This window comes from Nerophis lumbriciformis, linkage group LG01, assembly GCF_033978685.3.
Source record: "Nerophis lumbriciformis linkage group LG01, RoL_Nlum_v2.1, whole genome shotgun sequence".
Classification (NCBI taxonomy): Eukaryota; Metazoa; Chordata; class Actinopteri; order Syngnathiformes; family Syngnathidae; genus Nerophis; species Nerophis lumbriciformis.
The window spans coordinates 56,198,499-56,215,056 of record NC_084548.2 but is presented as its reverse complement, the minus strand read 5'-3'; the positions used below and the strand labels follow the sequence as shown (position 1 = coordinate 56,215,056).

At 38.4% G+C, this 16,558-nt stretch overlaps 1 protein-coding gene across 3 annotated transcripts; it reads right to left on the bottom strand.

The window, feature by feature from the left end:
- Positions 1-4,027: 4,027 nt before the first annotated feature.
- atxn7l2b (ataxin 7-like 2b) lies at positions 4,028-16,167 on the bottom strand. 3 transcript variants are annotated; one of them, XM_061987712.1, is made up of 11 exons: positions 16,031-16,167; positions 12,930-12,989; positions 9,860-10,169; positions 9,517-9,740; positions 8,797-8,876; positions 8,245-8,414; positions 7,311-7,491; positions 7,027-7,148; positions 4,661-5,142; positions 4,518-4,576; positions 4,028-4,265 (listed from the first exon to the last, which is right to left on the bottom strand). In XM_061987712.1, exons 1-11 carry the CDS (start codon positions 16,164-16,166, stop codon positions 4,248-4,250), a joined length of 1,842 nt encoding a protein of 613 aa, XP_061843696.1. In that variant the 5' UTR covers position 16,167; the 3' UTR covers positions 4,028-4,247. The 3 variants fall into 3 exon arrangements, with proteins under 3 accessions (XP_061843696.1, XP_061843685.1, XP_061843702.1); XM_061987701.1 differs by having other exon boundaries at positions 4,518-5,142; XM_061987718.1 differs by lacking the exon at positions 12,930-12,989 and having other exon boundaries at positions 4,518-5,142; positions 16,031-16,136.
- Positions 16,168-16,558: the final 391 nt, after the last annotated feature.

Sequence of the window (16,558 nt, the reverse complement as noted above, 5' to 3'; positions counted from 1 at the left end):
GGGGGAGGGATTCTCATATCATGATAAGTGTTACAAATACTAGAATAGATTGCTTCTTATCAAGAACATATAGTAGCATAGGAGACAGATGGGCATCAGCAGAACATGAATGCATCTGCCATCAACCTTGAGTCATCCATAGGGGAAGCAGGATGCTATGATGCTGCATTATATTAGATAAAGATAGCTTCATCAGACATTTTCCAAGAAAATGTAGCATAAACATGTGCTCAGAAGTACTTAATTTAACTATTTGTATGCGTAGAGGTATAAGTATATTTTCCATTGCTGTATCGTGGAACATGTCAATATACTACTGCATTTAATAGAAAATAACCAGGTAGACGCAAGTAATTCCACATGTGTATCAGACTAATTGCCTCACATCTACTTGAACTTATGAAGCCTTACGTGATAAAAAAAAAAAAAAAAAACCACTGGTAACCTCCAGCAAACAAATATTCAGTGGCAGGACACAGTCTTGATATTAACCATATTGTTACAAGTAATCCACACAAACAGTTCAACTTGCTTTCACCTCAATATAAGGTGGATGACTTCGAATCGGTGTCACACACTTGTATACGTACAGCATCTACATCTTGTATACGTACAGCATCAACATCTACGTAAGTGAGTTTGGATCCTCTTTCCTGGAAATTAAACACTAATCCACCACTAAATAACATTTGATCCAAACTCTATAAATGCAGGGATTGACTACTTTTCAGCCTGATTGGCAGGAAATTAACCATTGTTAAGTAAACATACAGCTGGTATGGTCGTAAACCTGCATTATCTGGAAATGTGCACTAGTGACGCGCACACAAAAATCATTTGATGGTGTTAACTTTTAAAAGCTGCAACTGAATTTAGTCATTTAATGGGATAGGATGTTTAATTTCGGATACGCTTAATAAATGATTCAGGAACGATCATCAAATGACTACAATTAGACAAGCTGTGTCTAAAAAGGAGTAGGAAGAAGCAGAGTTTATTTAATCATACCCATTTTTCAAAACTTTATAAACAACTGTTTATATTTTACAGGTTGACACTTACAATATAGCATTCGTTTACATTTTGTCATTTATAATTTGTTCATTTCCTGTGTTTATGTGGCACCATTTTCTAATTAAAGTGACACGAAGAGAGAATGGGTTGGATAGACATCTTATAAAGGAAAGAATAAGGAAAAGACAACACGGTACTAATAAGAAAATATGAGTATACGAATTAAAAAACTGACTGCATACATCTTGTGCGATGTCAAAAAGAAAGAAGAATTTAAGACGTTAACAAAAAGATTTAAAAAATGGAAATTACTGCTGTCAAATGATTACTTATTTTAATCAGATTAATCACACTTTTTTATTTGGATTAATCACAGGTTATTACTTGCTTGCATATCTTAAAGCAACTAAAGTATCTTAGACCCCGCCCGATATTTAAACAGAAATGCAATTTTTACTGTCAGAATGTCATACAGGAACATTTTAAAAGTTTTACTTGGATGCTTGACATTTATTTGCTCATGACATGGCAACAGTTTCATTTTAAAGTCACGTCAGTATTAATTTTGAGCACACCAGTCAGTCTTCTCGCTCATTTTTGCACTGGCGTATGCATTGACCTGATCACTGACTGTGTAAAAACCAGTGCTGCCTTTTAAGTAACCATCCATTAAGTTAAAGGAGCATGTACAGTGAAAATAAATTGTATATACATGAGTACAGTAATGTATTTATTTTATTTATTATTTGTATTAATTTATTTTTTGGTATAAGGTGGCGACTTGTCCAGGGTGTACCCCGCCTTCCGCCGGAATGCAGCTGAAATAGGCTCCAGCACCCTCCGCGATCCCAAAAGGGACAAGCGGTAGAAAATGGATGGATGGATGGTATTAATCACATGAGTTAACTCATCATTTGACAGCCCTAAAAATAACAAAGTTAATGAATATAACATTTCACAAGTTAGAATAAGCAAATATATCAAGCGTTTACTGGAGTAAAAATATTGACAAAAACATATCTAAATAAATGGCCAATATAGACTGAGCAGTCATGAAAGAGGAGTATACTGTAGGTAAATAAATAATGCTGAAAAACACGTTCTCGGCATGAATAGGGGCACAATGTAATCAACCCGTGTCATATGTGAGTGATTATACAAGGCTAAGATGAACGGTTCTCAGATGGGTTTCATTCCCCCTCTGCTGTGTATGCCTTTGTGTCTTTTATCATGAGTCACACAACACAAAAGCTATTGTCTCAGGCTCAATTCAGTTCTTAGTATGTGTGTGTTTGTGTGTGTGCAGCCCTCAAACAGCAATCAGTCCATCCAGGAAATTAATGTGATGCCCTTTTGGGAGTATGTGATATGCCCACAGCGTTTATTGAATGTTTGCTCTTTAAATGAAAAATAATTGCGGGGAAGAATATGGTAATGTCAAAATGAATGACACACATGTTGAACTGAAATCAGTACAGCCCTTTTAAAAGGTGCTTTGGGGGAAATGGATGAAATGTTCTCATCATCTCCAATGTGCGTGTGAAGAGGAAGTCACACTTGTCAGAGAGGTGGTGCGTGCATCATGCCTTCTTACATATTGCCATATAGTATATGTATTACCACTATCTGTGTTCAGTATTGATTAGTTGTACAGCTATGTTGTACCAGTGTACTGACTGTATTGTTGTATAATCTTACCTTGTTGCTCATTTGGTCTGCTGCTGTGCTACTTGTCTTGATTTACACGCTTATTTTTCAAATGGGCTGGGGTTCAGTTTTCTATGGAAAGATGGTGTATTTTACATTTGTTGAATCAGTAAAAACATTTGGACATTTATGAAAAAGGCCTGACAACCTGACAGGCAGTGAGTATGTAGCCGCAAGTTATTTTTAGCAGACAAGGTCAAAAAGAACGTACTGTGCTCTGGCAGTCTCAGGCCATGTCTGATGAGCCGTGAATAATATAATTTGGCCCTTTATAATCACATCTTTTGTAGATAACACTATTTTTGTCAAAAAAGCAGCACACATTATTTACTACAATGATTATGGATGGATCTAAAATAAAAAAGGCGATACAAAAATGACTGCTTCCATTCATGAAAATATTTGGCAATAATCACTGATAAGTGGCATTAGTGTGGTCTCTGACATTCAATATCTCTATTCTTCAAACTTTAAAGTAGCATGTATGCAAACATTCCTGAAGTGATGTGGCTGAAAGCCTTTCCCCCACATTCGCCAGTCCTCCATATAAATATTTTAAAAGCAGCAGAGTTAATTGACCACCATCGCAAAGATAAGTTGACTGGCCAAATGTAGAAGCGCTTTGCATGGTATGCTTTACAGCAAGGGTCTCCAACAAGTAGGAACGTTAAATATGTCAAACTTTCATTTGCTACAATTTTGATGATCATGGTTTACAGTTTTTGAAAACCCAAAATGTTCAATTTGAGGTTTTCATAAGCTGTAAGCCACAGTCACCAAAATAATATCAAAAGAAGTCTTGAAATATCTTTAGTTGCATGTTGTGAGCCCAAGTCGTTATTTTCACCTTGGAAATGTAATTGTTAGAATAACTGAACATTTGCACGAAATTCTATTTTTTTAAGTTACCACTTAAATAAAAACAATACAATTTAAACGTTGCTTGGCATAGACATATCCTCCTTTTTTGCCAAAGTAGCTCTAAGAGGGATGAAAGTTGGAGACCCTGTTTTAACACTTCTTTGGCTGCAGGCATTAGAGGTATTACTTGATGAAATAAACGACTGACCTTGACACACTGTGCTGCCTCTATATTTTACTGCTTGTCTTGTGGGAATATGGGAACCTTTACCATTTAGATTAAGCTGACTCAACATTCACCTGACATAGTAAATGTAGTTTAGTACAGTAGTTGTTTTCATTTAACAAATGGTAAAACGTCCTGCACCAGCAATTGTATGATAAGTAAATTCTAAGACTGGACGCCACCTAGTGGTAGAATGATATCAGTAACCAGAGTTGTGAATTGTTTTGCCATAAAATGTTGTTTACTTTCAGCAGCTTTTAAATATTGAGGTATTCTTTCACGGTAATACACATGAAGACATGAAGAAAATCAAACATTTCATAACAATAGGCTGGCATAGTAATGTGCTGGGAAAACTCACTCACTCCATACTTCAGACATAGTAACTACACATTCATGCCATCACAGACAATGTTGGCAGCAGCTGCAGGCGTCTTCTTCAAGATGTCTTTTTCTCCTGAATAAAGAACACATTGTCACTGCATATTTATATTTTGATTGTAAGGGAGGCATACTCTACTGTTATTCACGCCTGAGCATGACACACAGCATGCATATGCAGGAAGAAAGTATTCATTAGGATGGACAATGCAGTCCTGATCCGAATTAAGTATGTGCTTGTGTATATACTAATGAAGTGTCTTATGGGTACACAATATTTTGTGGCATTTAAAAAATCAGTCACATGCAAGCACATAGGTATACTTACTATTTGGGATGCTGGCCTTTTTTCAGGGCTTCTTGACTGCACTTCCCCGATGCTGTCTCCTTTCCAAGAGATAGGGCAGTTTAGGGAGGACAAACGCTGACACTTGAGAGGCTGAGATTCACTGCAACTTTTCCTCTTTTTACCTAGAGGCCTTTGGTTAGAGCCTGATATTTTGTGTTTAACATGCGGTGTCGCCGCTTTATCAGGGGACAATAAAACAGACTGCCGCACTAAAGCTGACACAGGTCTCTTTGAGGGCTGTAAAGGAAGAGGATGGCATGTCTTTTTTCCATGGGAGAGGTGACCATTAACTGGTCCTTGGGAGGATGTCACCTGAGGTTGGCGCTTGTCTGTGCTACATCTTGAGGATGTTTCCTCACTACCGCACGACAGCTCATTTTGCAACAAATTGGAGCCGGGTAACCCGATAGGGTTTCGTAGTCTGGCGGGTCGTTTTGCAGAGGTATTGGATGGTAGTTTAGTGCTCCGTGACTTTTTTTCAAGTTGTCCCAGTGAGGCACAGGCAAGGCTGAGGGTGCCAGCGGTATGGGAACGTCCAGACACATTCTTGGCAGACTCTGTGACGCGATGAGACCTGAGACCTGATGATGCTTGAGGTATTTTCCTGCAAATTAAAGGATCAATATGATTAGGCTGCCATTTGTAACTCATGTAAATGAAAGCAAAACTTAACCTCCAATCCAACAACTGAATTTAACTGAAGAACTGGTTTCACTGACACGTGCAATCTAAAGTGTCTAGAATTGAAGTTAAAGCTGAAGAACTCCAGCATGAATTTGCTGGTGGTTCGATTCTCAGCAACGTCAGTTTCCGAATGAGTTTATCACTGTAAGCATTAAGTTTAATAAGGTAACACATGCTGTAGTTATCCTCTTTTAAACGGCCACCAGAAAATAATAGCTGGGTGATAGAGATTTAGTCAAAAAAAAGAGAATTACTTAAAAGTACAAATAAAAAAAATGAACTAAAACTCTGATCTGTTACATTGTCTTGTCATCATCCTCTTTAAGCTGAAGTGCCATTTCCCTAAGGTGACAGAAAAATATACAACCTGCCATATCATAAATACTAGCATGTTGGCAAAATACAAACACACAATACAATAAAACATATTATACATGTGTAAATTTAACTAGCAAAACCATCTGGTCAAAGAGCCATACCAGATGCAAGAATTGCTGTTTGTAATTATACATTTGGCCAGCAGTTGGTTTCTTGTGCCGAAGAATGCCATTCATCCATCCATCCATTTTCTAAAGCATGCATGAAGCTTAAAACATTCTCAAACTAACTGCTTCAATGCCTCATAAGGCTTCATCTGACCATTACTAAATATTGATAACAAGGGCAAAAATTTGATTTTAACGTGTCACAGTGGAGACACTCATTTCCCTCCACATTTATGGCATCATATGGCCCAACCTTTGGCGTTTCATTATGTTGTTGACGCGCAGCACACAAATGTTGGATATATAAACATTTTCTAGGCTATATTGAAGCACGATCCAGACAATAAATTCTACTTTATGGAGGTTGGAGGTGCGCTCTGACAGGTGTTGTGGTGTTGCGATGGTGCATTTGGAATCATCCAGACGTTAAAAAAAGGCATATTGCAAGAAGTTCTTTCATACAGAAAAATACACGGTGACACCCCTCATTGTACGAACATTTCGATTTACGAACAACAGACCAAATAAAAATATGCTTTAAGTCTTGTGAAAAAAGTGTTTTATCCACCCATTTGTGTGCCTGCAGCGCAGCAATTTTGTGCCCGGCAGCACATCCATTGTGGGCAGCCTGATCGATCTCCGGTGCTCACGGCTTATCCAGTCAGCAAAGTGCTGCTGTTAGATATTGTCCTTCCTTGTGTGCTTTTAAAGTGTTTTTAACCTTTTCACAACTTATTCCTAGTTTTGCTAGTTCAATATAAGTCTAAAGAAAGCAATGGACAAGCAATGTGCGGCTTGAAACATTCAAGAAGTAACCAGGGTTGTCGACACTGCCTCCCCACCTTCCACTGTACACCAAGAAGATTAACAGCGACCACAGAACAGTGTCAATCTTGATATATCAGATTGCGAGTGCTAACTAAATGCCTATATTTGCATCTCTCCTTCCCTGTATTGTGGGTGTTCTGATAATCAGCATACATTCTGCATCTTTATGAAGACAAGACACACTAAATGGATTACGCTCTCTATTTTGCTCATTTAAAAGAAGCAAATCTCTGTGCACGAGTTTAGTAGATCATCTTTGCATGTGCTATCAAGTTTGCATGTTTTAATACACACACACATTTAGTTGATAATGCCCAAACTGCATTATGGATCTGTCTGATGTACTGCAGTGGAAACCAACCTAATCAAGCGTTTAATATTACTTTTATTTGTTTAATTGGAAACAAACTTAGTGACTGATTGAGGCTCATCAGAGTGGAAGCCACTATTCAAGGACAAACGTTAGATAATGTTGTTGCAGTACTACTCACTTCCAGCGGTGGGTGCTAACATGGTGCTCCAACATGGCAGTGAGGGCAAACCGCAGGTGGTGCAGGCGCCTGTCAAAGGTGAAGATGTTGCATGCCAGAGAGCGACATCCAAAAGTGCAAAGCTATGGAAACAATGAAAAAAGTGGAGGTTCTTATTCCGGATGGAAATAACTTTCAACTAAAATAGGACTCAAAGCAAACCTTGATGCTTTCTCCTTGTTAGAAAACAAGCCGCATTCGGCCTTTCACTAAATGGAAAGTGTTTGTGTTTTTGTGGCACTCACACCAAGAGGTTTGGGGTGCCAAGATGTGGCAGGCAGATCAGTAGCTTCCTCTTGCTCATCATCGTCACTCTCCTCGCCGGAGAGCAGGTGCTGATTGAAGGGGTACGGAGTTTGGACCTCCACTTTCACGGTGCCGTCAGCCTCCTCTTCTGGAAAGCTCTGCGATGCAGCTCTAGACCGACTTGCCACACACAAATGAGAACAGTATGAGATGAACCCAAAATAATTACCGTATTTTTCGGACTATAAGTCGCTCCGGAGTATAAGTCGCACCAGGCGAAAATGCATAATAAAGAAAGAAAAAAACATACATAAGTTGCACTGGCGTATAAGTCGCATTTTTTGGGGAAATGTATTTGATAAAAGCCAACACCAAGAATATACATTTGAAAGGCTATTTAAAATAAATAAAGAATAGTGAACAACAGGCTGAATAAGTGTACGTTATATGAGGCATAAATAACCAACTGAGAACGTGCCTGGTATGTTAACGTAACATATTATGGTAAGAGTCATTCAAATAACTATAACATATAGAACATGCTATACGTTTACCAAACAATCTGTCACTCCTAATCGCTAAATCCCATGAAATCTTATACGTCTAGTCTCTTACGTGAATGAGCTAAATAATATTATTTGATATTTTACGGTAATGTGTTAATAATTTCACACATAAGTCGCTCCTGAGTATAAGTCGCACTATGAATAAACTATGAATAAACTATGAATAAAACTGCGACTTGTAGTCCGAAAAATACGGTACATTTGGGTGAGCTTTAGTGTATGTTTCTGATGACAAATAATATGTTACTATAATGCTGCTGGAATGTGTGAAACACATTTAGGAGACAAATTATCAGCACTACAAAGAACGACTGCTTTATTGCTTAGCCTTCACAAATCGCAGTCAAAAATGTGAAACAATTCATACCTCAGAATGTGACAATTGCTGCTCAGGCTGTTTTTCAGGTTTGTTATTTTCTTATTTAAAGCTTCTAAATGCTGCTCTTTAGATTTGTCAGGAAGCGGCTCCATATTACGACATTCTTCGCTCTGCTTCGCCAACACCTGCGACCTCTGCTGCTGGAGGATGCCTTCAGCCTGTGCGACAATAGAGATCTTCACATCAGTTTCCCCACTTGAACGTATTAAAAAAAAAAGATATTCATGTAATTATGTAAATTCTAACTATTTATTACTATAAGACGATTGTTGTATTTTGAATTCATTTATGTAAATTGTATTACAAATTCAGAACATGAAGTGAACTAATGTGTTAGTTTCTCTGAAGTGGAAAGGGGCTAGGATTAAATAAGCTTTGCTTCTTCCAACTTCTTTACAGACATGTTGTTAAGAGAAATTAAAAATATGTGAAATATGTGATGTATCATGTTGAAATGGTGTACATGTTGGAAATAAACTTCAACCAATGATAAAAAAGAATTGCAATGACGAAAGTGTAGGGCTATAATTTTGTACTCACATCGCATATTAGCTTGCAAGGTGGCTTCTGTTTTGCTTGATCCATCTCACTGCTTTGTTTCTTCAGGTCACATTTTTGCTCTATGAAAAACACTTTGCATTACAGAAGGACTACCACTGGTTCCTGGACATTTTGAACAAGACCTGCTAACAAGCAACTCACAATTTACCTGCAATATTGTCACATACACATTACACAAACTCTAGTCTATTTATAGGCTACATAAAGTAGGAAAGTCAGTATTACACCATGTCACTACAGAGTAGTTTTTATACAATATTCTTTTTACTTTTACTTCAGTATTTTCGTGAAGAAGAAACACAACTTTTACTCTGTTATATTGAGTTTCATTCCGTTCGCCACATTTATTTACATTAACACTATATTTATTTATAATCTGTTGATTATTTTTTGCAAAGACATGCAAGCCCGTTAGAGAGACTTCTTCCAGCGGGCACTGTCGCATGACTCTGTTTCACCACTCCTGTAGTAACGTTTGACTCCATTTCATCAAATGGAGCCTGGCAGTCACATGACTTAACTCATACTACACAATGACATGATGCCAGACAAAGCAGCACAACTCTTTAATGTTTACCTTACAAATTAGGAAAAGAACAGCTATGTAATACACTGTCATCTGTGTCAGTAGAAATGTTCACATTTTAGCCCACAAGAATTTATTTTGTTTTAATAAGACTAGGATAACTACAAACTTACTGTGAGCTTTTGTGCAAATCCTGGAAGTTTCTTTTCCCCGTAGATGAGTGGGAGACTCACTGATACGTTTAGATGTTGTCATCGGGGGTCTCTTTGCGGGAGAGGTAGACGATGAGGAAGAGCAGAGGCCCAAAGGCAGCACACTTGGTTGAAACTGAGAAACATAAGTTCTGCGTGTGGAAGCAGCATTGTGAGGAAGATGAGGGTTCTCCACTGAAGATAAACTGCAAAAATGGAGTAAACAAGTTAAAAATCAAGTTATGAGATTTATGCAATACAATTTTATTGTAAGTTAAAGCAAAATCATTTGTCGGTATCTCTTAAATAGCACCATTTACTTTACCTCACAGCTTCCTTTCGAGCCTTCGTGGGCCTGTTATGGTGGCCAGGTGATTCTGCTGTCGTTATGCTCGTTTCGAGACATCTGCTGTCTTTCTGCCTCTCTCTGGAGAGGGAAAGGTTGACAGGGGGGCCGGGGCGAGGTCTTTGCTGCGGCGCTAACGTAGATGACTGTCCGCACATCTTTAGAACGAGATCGTGTCGCCTCTCGCAGTGTTTCTCAAAGGCTTGCGGCTTTACCACCAGGCCACAGTGGCTGCACACCACCAGGTAGAAGTCATCGTGGGAAGGACACTCACCAAACATGTGCTTATCTGTAGGGGAGAATGTTCAACAATAAATAAAAGTCCCCACATCTGCGGTCCCCTCCAAGGATTCTCATTGTTATCCCATTGGGTTGAGTGTTTTCTTGCCCTGATGTGGGATCTGAGCCGAGGATGTAGTTGTGGCTTGTGCAGCCCTTTGAGACACTGGTGATTTAGGGCTATATAAGTAAACATTGATTGATTGATAGCCCCGTTTAGGTAGACATGATGTTATCGATGAGCACGCTGTGGAGTAAACTTTAAGAACTCAACCAACACGCCTCGTCTACATTTTTTATGATTAGACAAGACAACACATATATTTACAAGGCCATTTTCAAGAATTATATTTAAAGACAAACTACATCTTGTGAGACCATGTCGGCCAACCCCGGAAGCGAGCTCAGATGTCTCAGCGATGAAATGCGAGTTCAAAAATTTTCATTCTTTATTTTTTTCACGTTTAATATGTTTTTTGCTATTTTAATTTTGACAGTACCACATAAGGTATGTTTTAATTGCTGATGCGGGTTTATTGATCATTAAATAACCCGTTTTGTACAATGCCCAGTAGTGCGTAAATGTGTTTCTGTATAGTATTTTTCCAGCAATGCTCATGTGGTGACATCAATTATGTTATTTTGAGAGGTAATAATTGAAGTCGGACATCACTGAAGGCCTAGGTGGAAAACGCACGGCCCGCCGCTGGCTTTATGTGACGTTAGCTAATAATACCAATTTGGATAAATGATAAATGATAAATGGGTTATACTTGTATAGCGCTTTTCTACCTTCAAGGTACTCAAAGCGCTTTGACAGTATTTCCACATTCACACACACATTCACACACTGATGGCGGGAGCTGCCATGCAAGGCGCTAACCAGCATCCATCAGGAGCAAGGGGTGAAGTGTCTTGCCCAAGGACACAACGATAGCTCACAGCGTTAGCTGTCATTAAATGTATATTCTACCAGAACAACAACATGACTGCAAATTGTTCATTGCTTGTCTTGGACTAATTTTGTATGTCTGCATGTGCTCCCTTCGCGTATGTGTTGACGATACAGGGTGAATGACAGCAGTAAACACCAATCATTTTATTCCGGACGGTGAACATTTTTATTACATAAAGTTTGCAGTTGTGAAAAATACAGACAATTCTCAAAACAAATGTGTTCTGTTGCATCACTAATGGTAACATAACATAAGGTGGTGTTGCTGTGATATCTTTTGCTTTGAAAAATGTTACTGTGAGGAAGTTGCGAACAGCCCCTTTAAGTCTCTAGATCAGTGGTTACCAACCTTTTCGAGCCCAAGATCCCTGGTCTCAGCCAAAACACAAAGCAATATCTACCAATGTGTCACCTATTTATATATGTAATTTATTTAAATACATAAAACATTCTTTGTTTTTTTTTAAGCTTAGTGGTTTTATTATTGGCTGATGTCAACATTTAGGTTTTTTCTCATTGTGCTTCTTGCTGTTTTCCCAATTTTTGCAGGTGTTTATTTTTTTGTGCCTATAAGGCCAATGACAAAGCACACCTGCTGTAGATGCTGTTTATGACTACTATAGTCTTAGCGCTGTACTACATTTGTCCATCCTATGGTCTCATATGGGACGAGAGTCGGGTTACGTTAGCACCAAAGTAGTAAAATCAGCTGTTTATCTGGCGTGTTTTTCCTGTGTGATAAAGAGAGGATAAACTGGGAAGTCTTTTAGATGCCGCACTTTTTTCATACATACATAGAAAAGTAAACATTGACATTTGTCAATGTTTACTTTTGTATATAAATCAACACAAAATCCATACTTTGGAGCAATATTCACGGACGCTAGTGTTTGGCTTGTTAGTTTCCTGTTGCAGGCAAGCGATGATGATGACGACAGTGGGCTCTGTGACAGACGGACGGGTCTCGGCCCAACAGCGGTGGGCTCCCAACAGGCCGTTGGCCTTTATGTAACCTTACAGTTTGTGGAAGACGTGGCGGAACTTCCAGCAGAGCACCGCATTGCTGGTTGGTTGCTGCCCAGAAAGTGTGGGCACCTTTCTAATGATGCGTCCCCAAAATGCAAGTCTTCGCATGCAGGAAGATGCTAGAAAATCAGCCTTAATGCATTGTTGCAGCACGATGATTTATGAGCACGTCATAAAATGCGCGTTTGAGAGACGAGCGGGTGAAGTGTGCCGCCATGCTCGGCAGGTGTGGCAGAAGAAAGGGGGATTTAAGGCTGGAGAGAGAGGCGTGAGATGCGTGCGGGCATGTTCAGGGGTTGAAATGCGTGCCTGTTTTGCGGGTCTGTTATTCACTCTCCGGGTGGGGGTGTCACTGACGTCATATTAATTAAAAAAAAATGTTTCTAATATTCGGCCAGTAGGTTCCCAAAGATCGACTGGTCGATCGCGATCGACGGGTTGGCAACCCCTGCTCTAGATCAACTTCAGATGTATTCTTTTTTTTTTTCTTTATTTGTTTTATTCAAGGAAAAAAATAATTCTAAAGTGGAAAATTCAATGTGAAGTAATCCATAACAACATTGATTTGGATACTTTTTGAGAATGACGGCTTTAAAGAAAAAACAGCTTGCATGGCAGATTTGTGTTATGTAAGTGAACATTGCATCTTGGTCTCGTAAAATTTAACCCATTTGGTCTTTTATTCCACTTTTTAATGTTTTTAATTTTTTCAATAGTATTTTTAAAATGCGCCCCAGGCCGCACTTTGGACACCCCTGCTGTATGTGATAATGCTGGGTTTCCAGTTACCTTCTTTGCTGAGGGTCATGGTCTCACTGATGACACTCCCATATTCGGCACACAGGCCAGCTGCATTTGGAAGTGAAAATAGGCAGTATGAAATCTTTGGAAGCATGTTGGTTGACACTGTCAAGGACGTATTAATTTAAAAACAGGTTTATTAGAGTGCTTGTAGGACTAACTGTTCAGTTCAGTTCAGTTTTAGTTTATTTCGAACATGCATACAATACAATGTAATTCATCACACATTTCCAGTTGTTTCATTACCCCACGTCCAAAAAGGAGTAGGAAGAAGCAGAGCTTATTTTAATCCTACCCCTTTTCATACCATAGCAATTTTATCTCATTTCCTTGTTCTCTGTAACAGAACAGTGAACAAATACATATTAAATAAATAATATACCATAGTAAGCAAACTAATATTAAATACAAAAATAATCTTTGTCTCAATAAAAAAAAAAAAAGGAGAAAAAAAAAGGGTTCAAGATGTTCATCATAATTCTTGTTCTGTGTACTTAGTGAACACTTGTAGTTTGAACAGTCTCTTAAACTGAATCATATTGGTGCTTTGTTTGATTTCTTTGGTTAATCCATTCCATAATGTAATTCCACATACAGATATGCTAAAGGTTTTAAGTGTTGTACGAGCATACAAATGTTTTAAATCAGATTTTCCTCTAAGGTTATATTTCTCCTCTTTTGTTGAGAAGAATTGTTATACATTCTTGGGTAGCAAGGTTATAGTTTGCTTTATAAATATTTTTAGCTGTTTGCAAATGCACCAAATCATTGAATTGCAATATTTGTGATTCAATAAATAAAGGATTTGTACGTATGTTCTCTATGTCCAACATTATGTATTATTCTAATGTATCTTTTTTGTAGTGAATGAAGCGCACATTTGTAGTTGTTTCCCCAATTTTCTACACAGTAACTCAGATATGGTAACACTAGCGAGCAGTAAAGAATATTAAGTGATTTTTGGTCTAGAACATGTTTTGCTTTAATCATTAACGTGTTTCTTGCTACTTTATGTTGTATATTTTTTACATGAGATTTCCAGTTCATTTTATCATATATTATCACACCCTAAAATGTGTTCTCGTTTACCCTTTCAATATCTACTCCATCTATTTGTAATTGCTAACTGTTTCTAGTGCAGTATTTTATTATTTTTGCTTCACTTTTTAACTGCTTACCTGCCCTGATCCAGGCAACTACGATACTTATGGAAATACATGCAAATTTCAGCAGAAGGATTACAATCTAATTTAGTTAAACATGGTCATTAATTAGAAAATACTTAAAATCTCATGTGTTAGCATGATCTGTATTGTTGTGCTAGCAGAGTGGACACATCTACAGCAGTGTTTTTCAAAATTTTTTGAGCCAAGGCGCATTTTTTTTCATTGAAAAAATCCAGAGGCACACCACCAGCAGAAATCAGTAAAAAATGAAACTCAGCAGACAATAAAAAGTCCTTGTCGCAATTGTTGGATATGAATTTAAACTATAACCAACCATGCATCACTATAGCTCTTGTCTCAAAGTAGGTGTACTGTCACGACCTGTCACATCACGCCGTGACCTATTTGGAGTTTTATGCTGTGTTCCCGCTCGTAGTGTTTTACTTCTTGTCTTGCGCTCCTATTTTGGTGGCTTTTCCTGTTTTGTTGGTATTTTCCTGTTGCAGTTTCATGTCTTCCTTTGAGCGCTATTCCCCGCACCTGCTTTGTTTTAGAAATCAAGAATATTTATGTTGTTGCCATCTTTTTCGTGTGGACATTGTCATGTCATGTACAAATGTACTTTGTGGATGCCGTCTATGCTCCACACGCCGTAAATCTTTGCTGTCGTCCAGCATTCTGTTTTTGTTTACTTTGTAGCCAGTTCAGTTTTAGTTTTGTTCTGCATAGCCATCCCTAAGCTTCAATGCCTTTTTTTTTAAGGGCACTCACCTTTTGTTTATTTTTGGTTTAAGCATTAGATACCTTTTTACCTGCACACTGCTTCCCGCTGTCGTCTTCATATTGTGATCATGACAAACCATGTTCCTGACGTCTACAAAGCAATTACCTGCTGCCACCTACTGATATGGAAGAGTATTACACAATTACTCTGCCGCGCTCTAGACAATCAAGAATATTTATGTTGTTGCTATCTTTTTTTCGTGTGGACATTGTTGATTGTCATGACATCTACGGATGTACTTTGTGGACGCAGTAAGTCTTTGCTGTCGTCCAGCATTCTGTTGTTGTTTACTTTGTAGACAGTTCAGTTTTAGTTTTGTTCTGCATAGCCATCCCTAAGCTTTTTTTGATTGATTGAAACTTTTATTAGTAGATTGCACAGTACAGTACATATTCCGTACAATTGACCACTAAATGGTAACACCCGAATAAATTTTTCAACTTGTTTTAAGTCGGGGTCCACGTTAATCAATTCAAGCTTCAATGCCTTTTCTTAGGGGCACTCACCTTTTGTTTATTTTTGGTTGAAGCATTAGACACCTTTTTACCTTCAGACTGCCCCCCGCTGTCGCGCCTGCATATTGAGATCACGACAAAAATCATCGTCGTCTCACACGACCTGTTCCGACATCTACAAAGCAAATAGCTACCGGCTGCCACCTACTGATTTGGTATGGTATAACACGGTTACTATGTCAAACTCTAGACAGCACCGACACTCAACAACGGCACATTATTTGCGGATTGTAATTACTGGTTTGCAAAATATATTTTGAACCCAAATAGGTGAAACTACATAATCTCCCACGGCACATTAGTTAACACAGTGGGCGAGTTTGTAGTGGGCATCAGCAGAGAGACTACACACGATGTAAACACATTTATGTCCACTGCTAAGTAGTTCTTATCTATTTATACATGCAAATACTTACGTTTTAGAATGTTTGTTCTCAACCGAAAATACATTTAAAGCGATAGTTTTGTAGTTGAAACTATGCTCCTGCACTAGGACCCAGCGGGTCTTTTGTTTGGGTTGCTTCAAAATGCCCCCGTTAGTGTTTAAAGAACACACAAATACAATCAGGAAGTCGACATTGTGATCGAATGACAGTCGGGTTTGGGATAGGATGTGCGACTCACCGTCAGATGTGAATATATTCACCCTATCTACCCAACAACTCCAATTTAATCCGACAAAATCGTCGAGATTAGGATTTCGGCCTTCCACGGCGGCCATTGCTGTTGTCGCGCGTTCGCGAAGGGACACGCGCATCATAATTACGTCATTATGCGCGTGCTGGCGCAATCATGGGCGTCACACAACATGATTGACAGGTGAAGTAGAAATTGCATTGTTTGTTGCTGATAAACTGCTAGGTTTATTAAATGTTGTTGGACACGATATTCAAATATGTGTGGTTTTAATTCAGTATGATGTTGAAGAAGTATTTGTTTAAAAGCTCATTGTGACATGCCAAACAATGAGATGTACTTATGCACCCCAGGATATAGAATTTCGGAAATATTTAAATAAAAATGAATAAGGAAAATTAAAAAGTTTTAAAACTTCAGTTCTCATATAGGAAGCACTCGCTACTGCAACAACTCTGCCACCTAGTGTGTTTTTAGTGGCATTACATATTCTCATTTACCATAAACTTGTGGCAG

Bases quoted from the DNA above. Each gene is read 5' to 3' on its own strand.
- atxn7l2b (XM_061987701.1), bottom strand. From the start codon at position 16,166: ATGATGCGCGTGTCCCTTCGCGAACGCGCGACAACAGCAATGGCCGCC. The intron at 9,741-9,859 runs GTAAAGTAAATG...CCATTTTTGCAG, and splicing joins GCTCGAAAGGAAGCTGTGAG to TTTATCTTCAGTGGAGAACC. The intron at 8,877-9,516 runs GTAAGTTTGTAG...TGTTTTTCATAG, and splicing joins GATTTGCACAAAAGCTCACA to AGCAAAAATGTGACCTGAAG.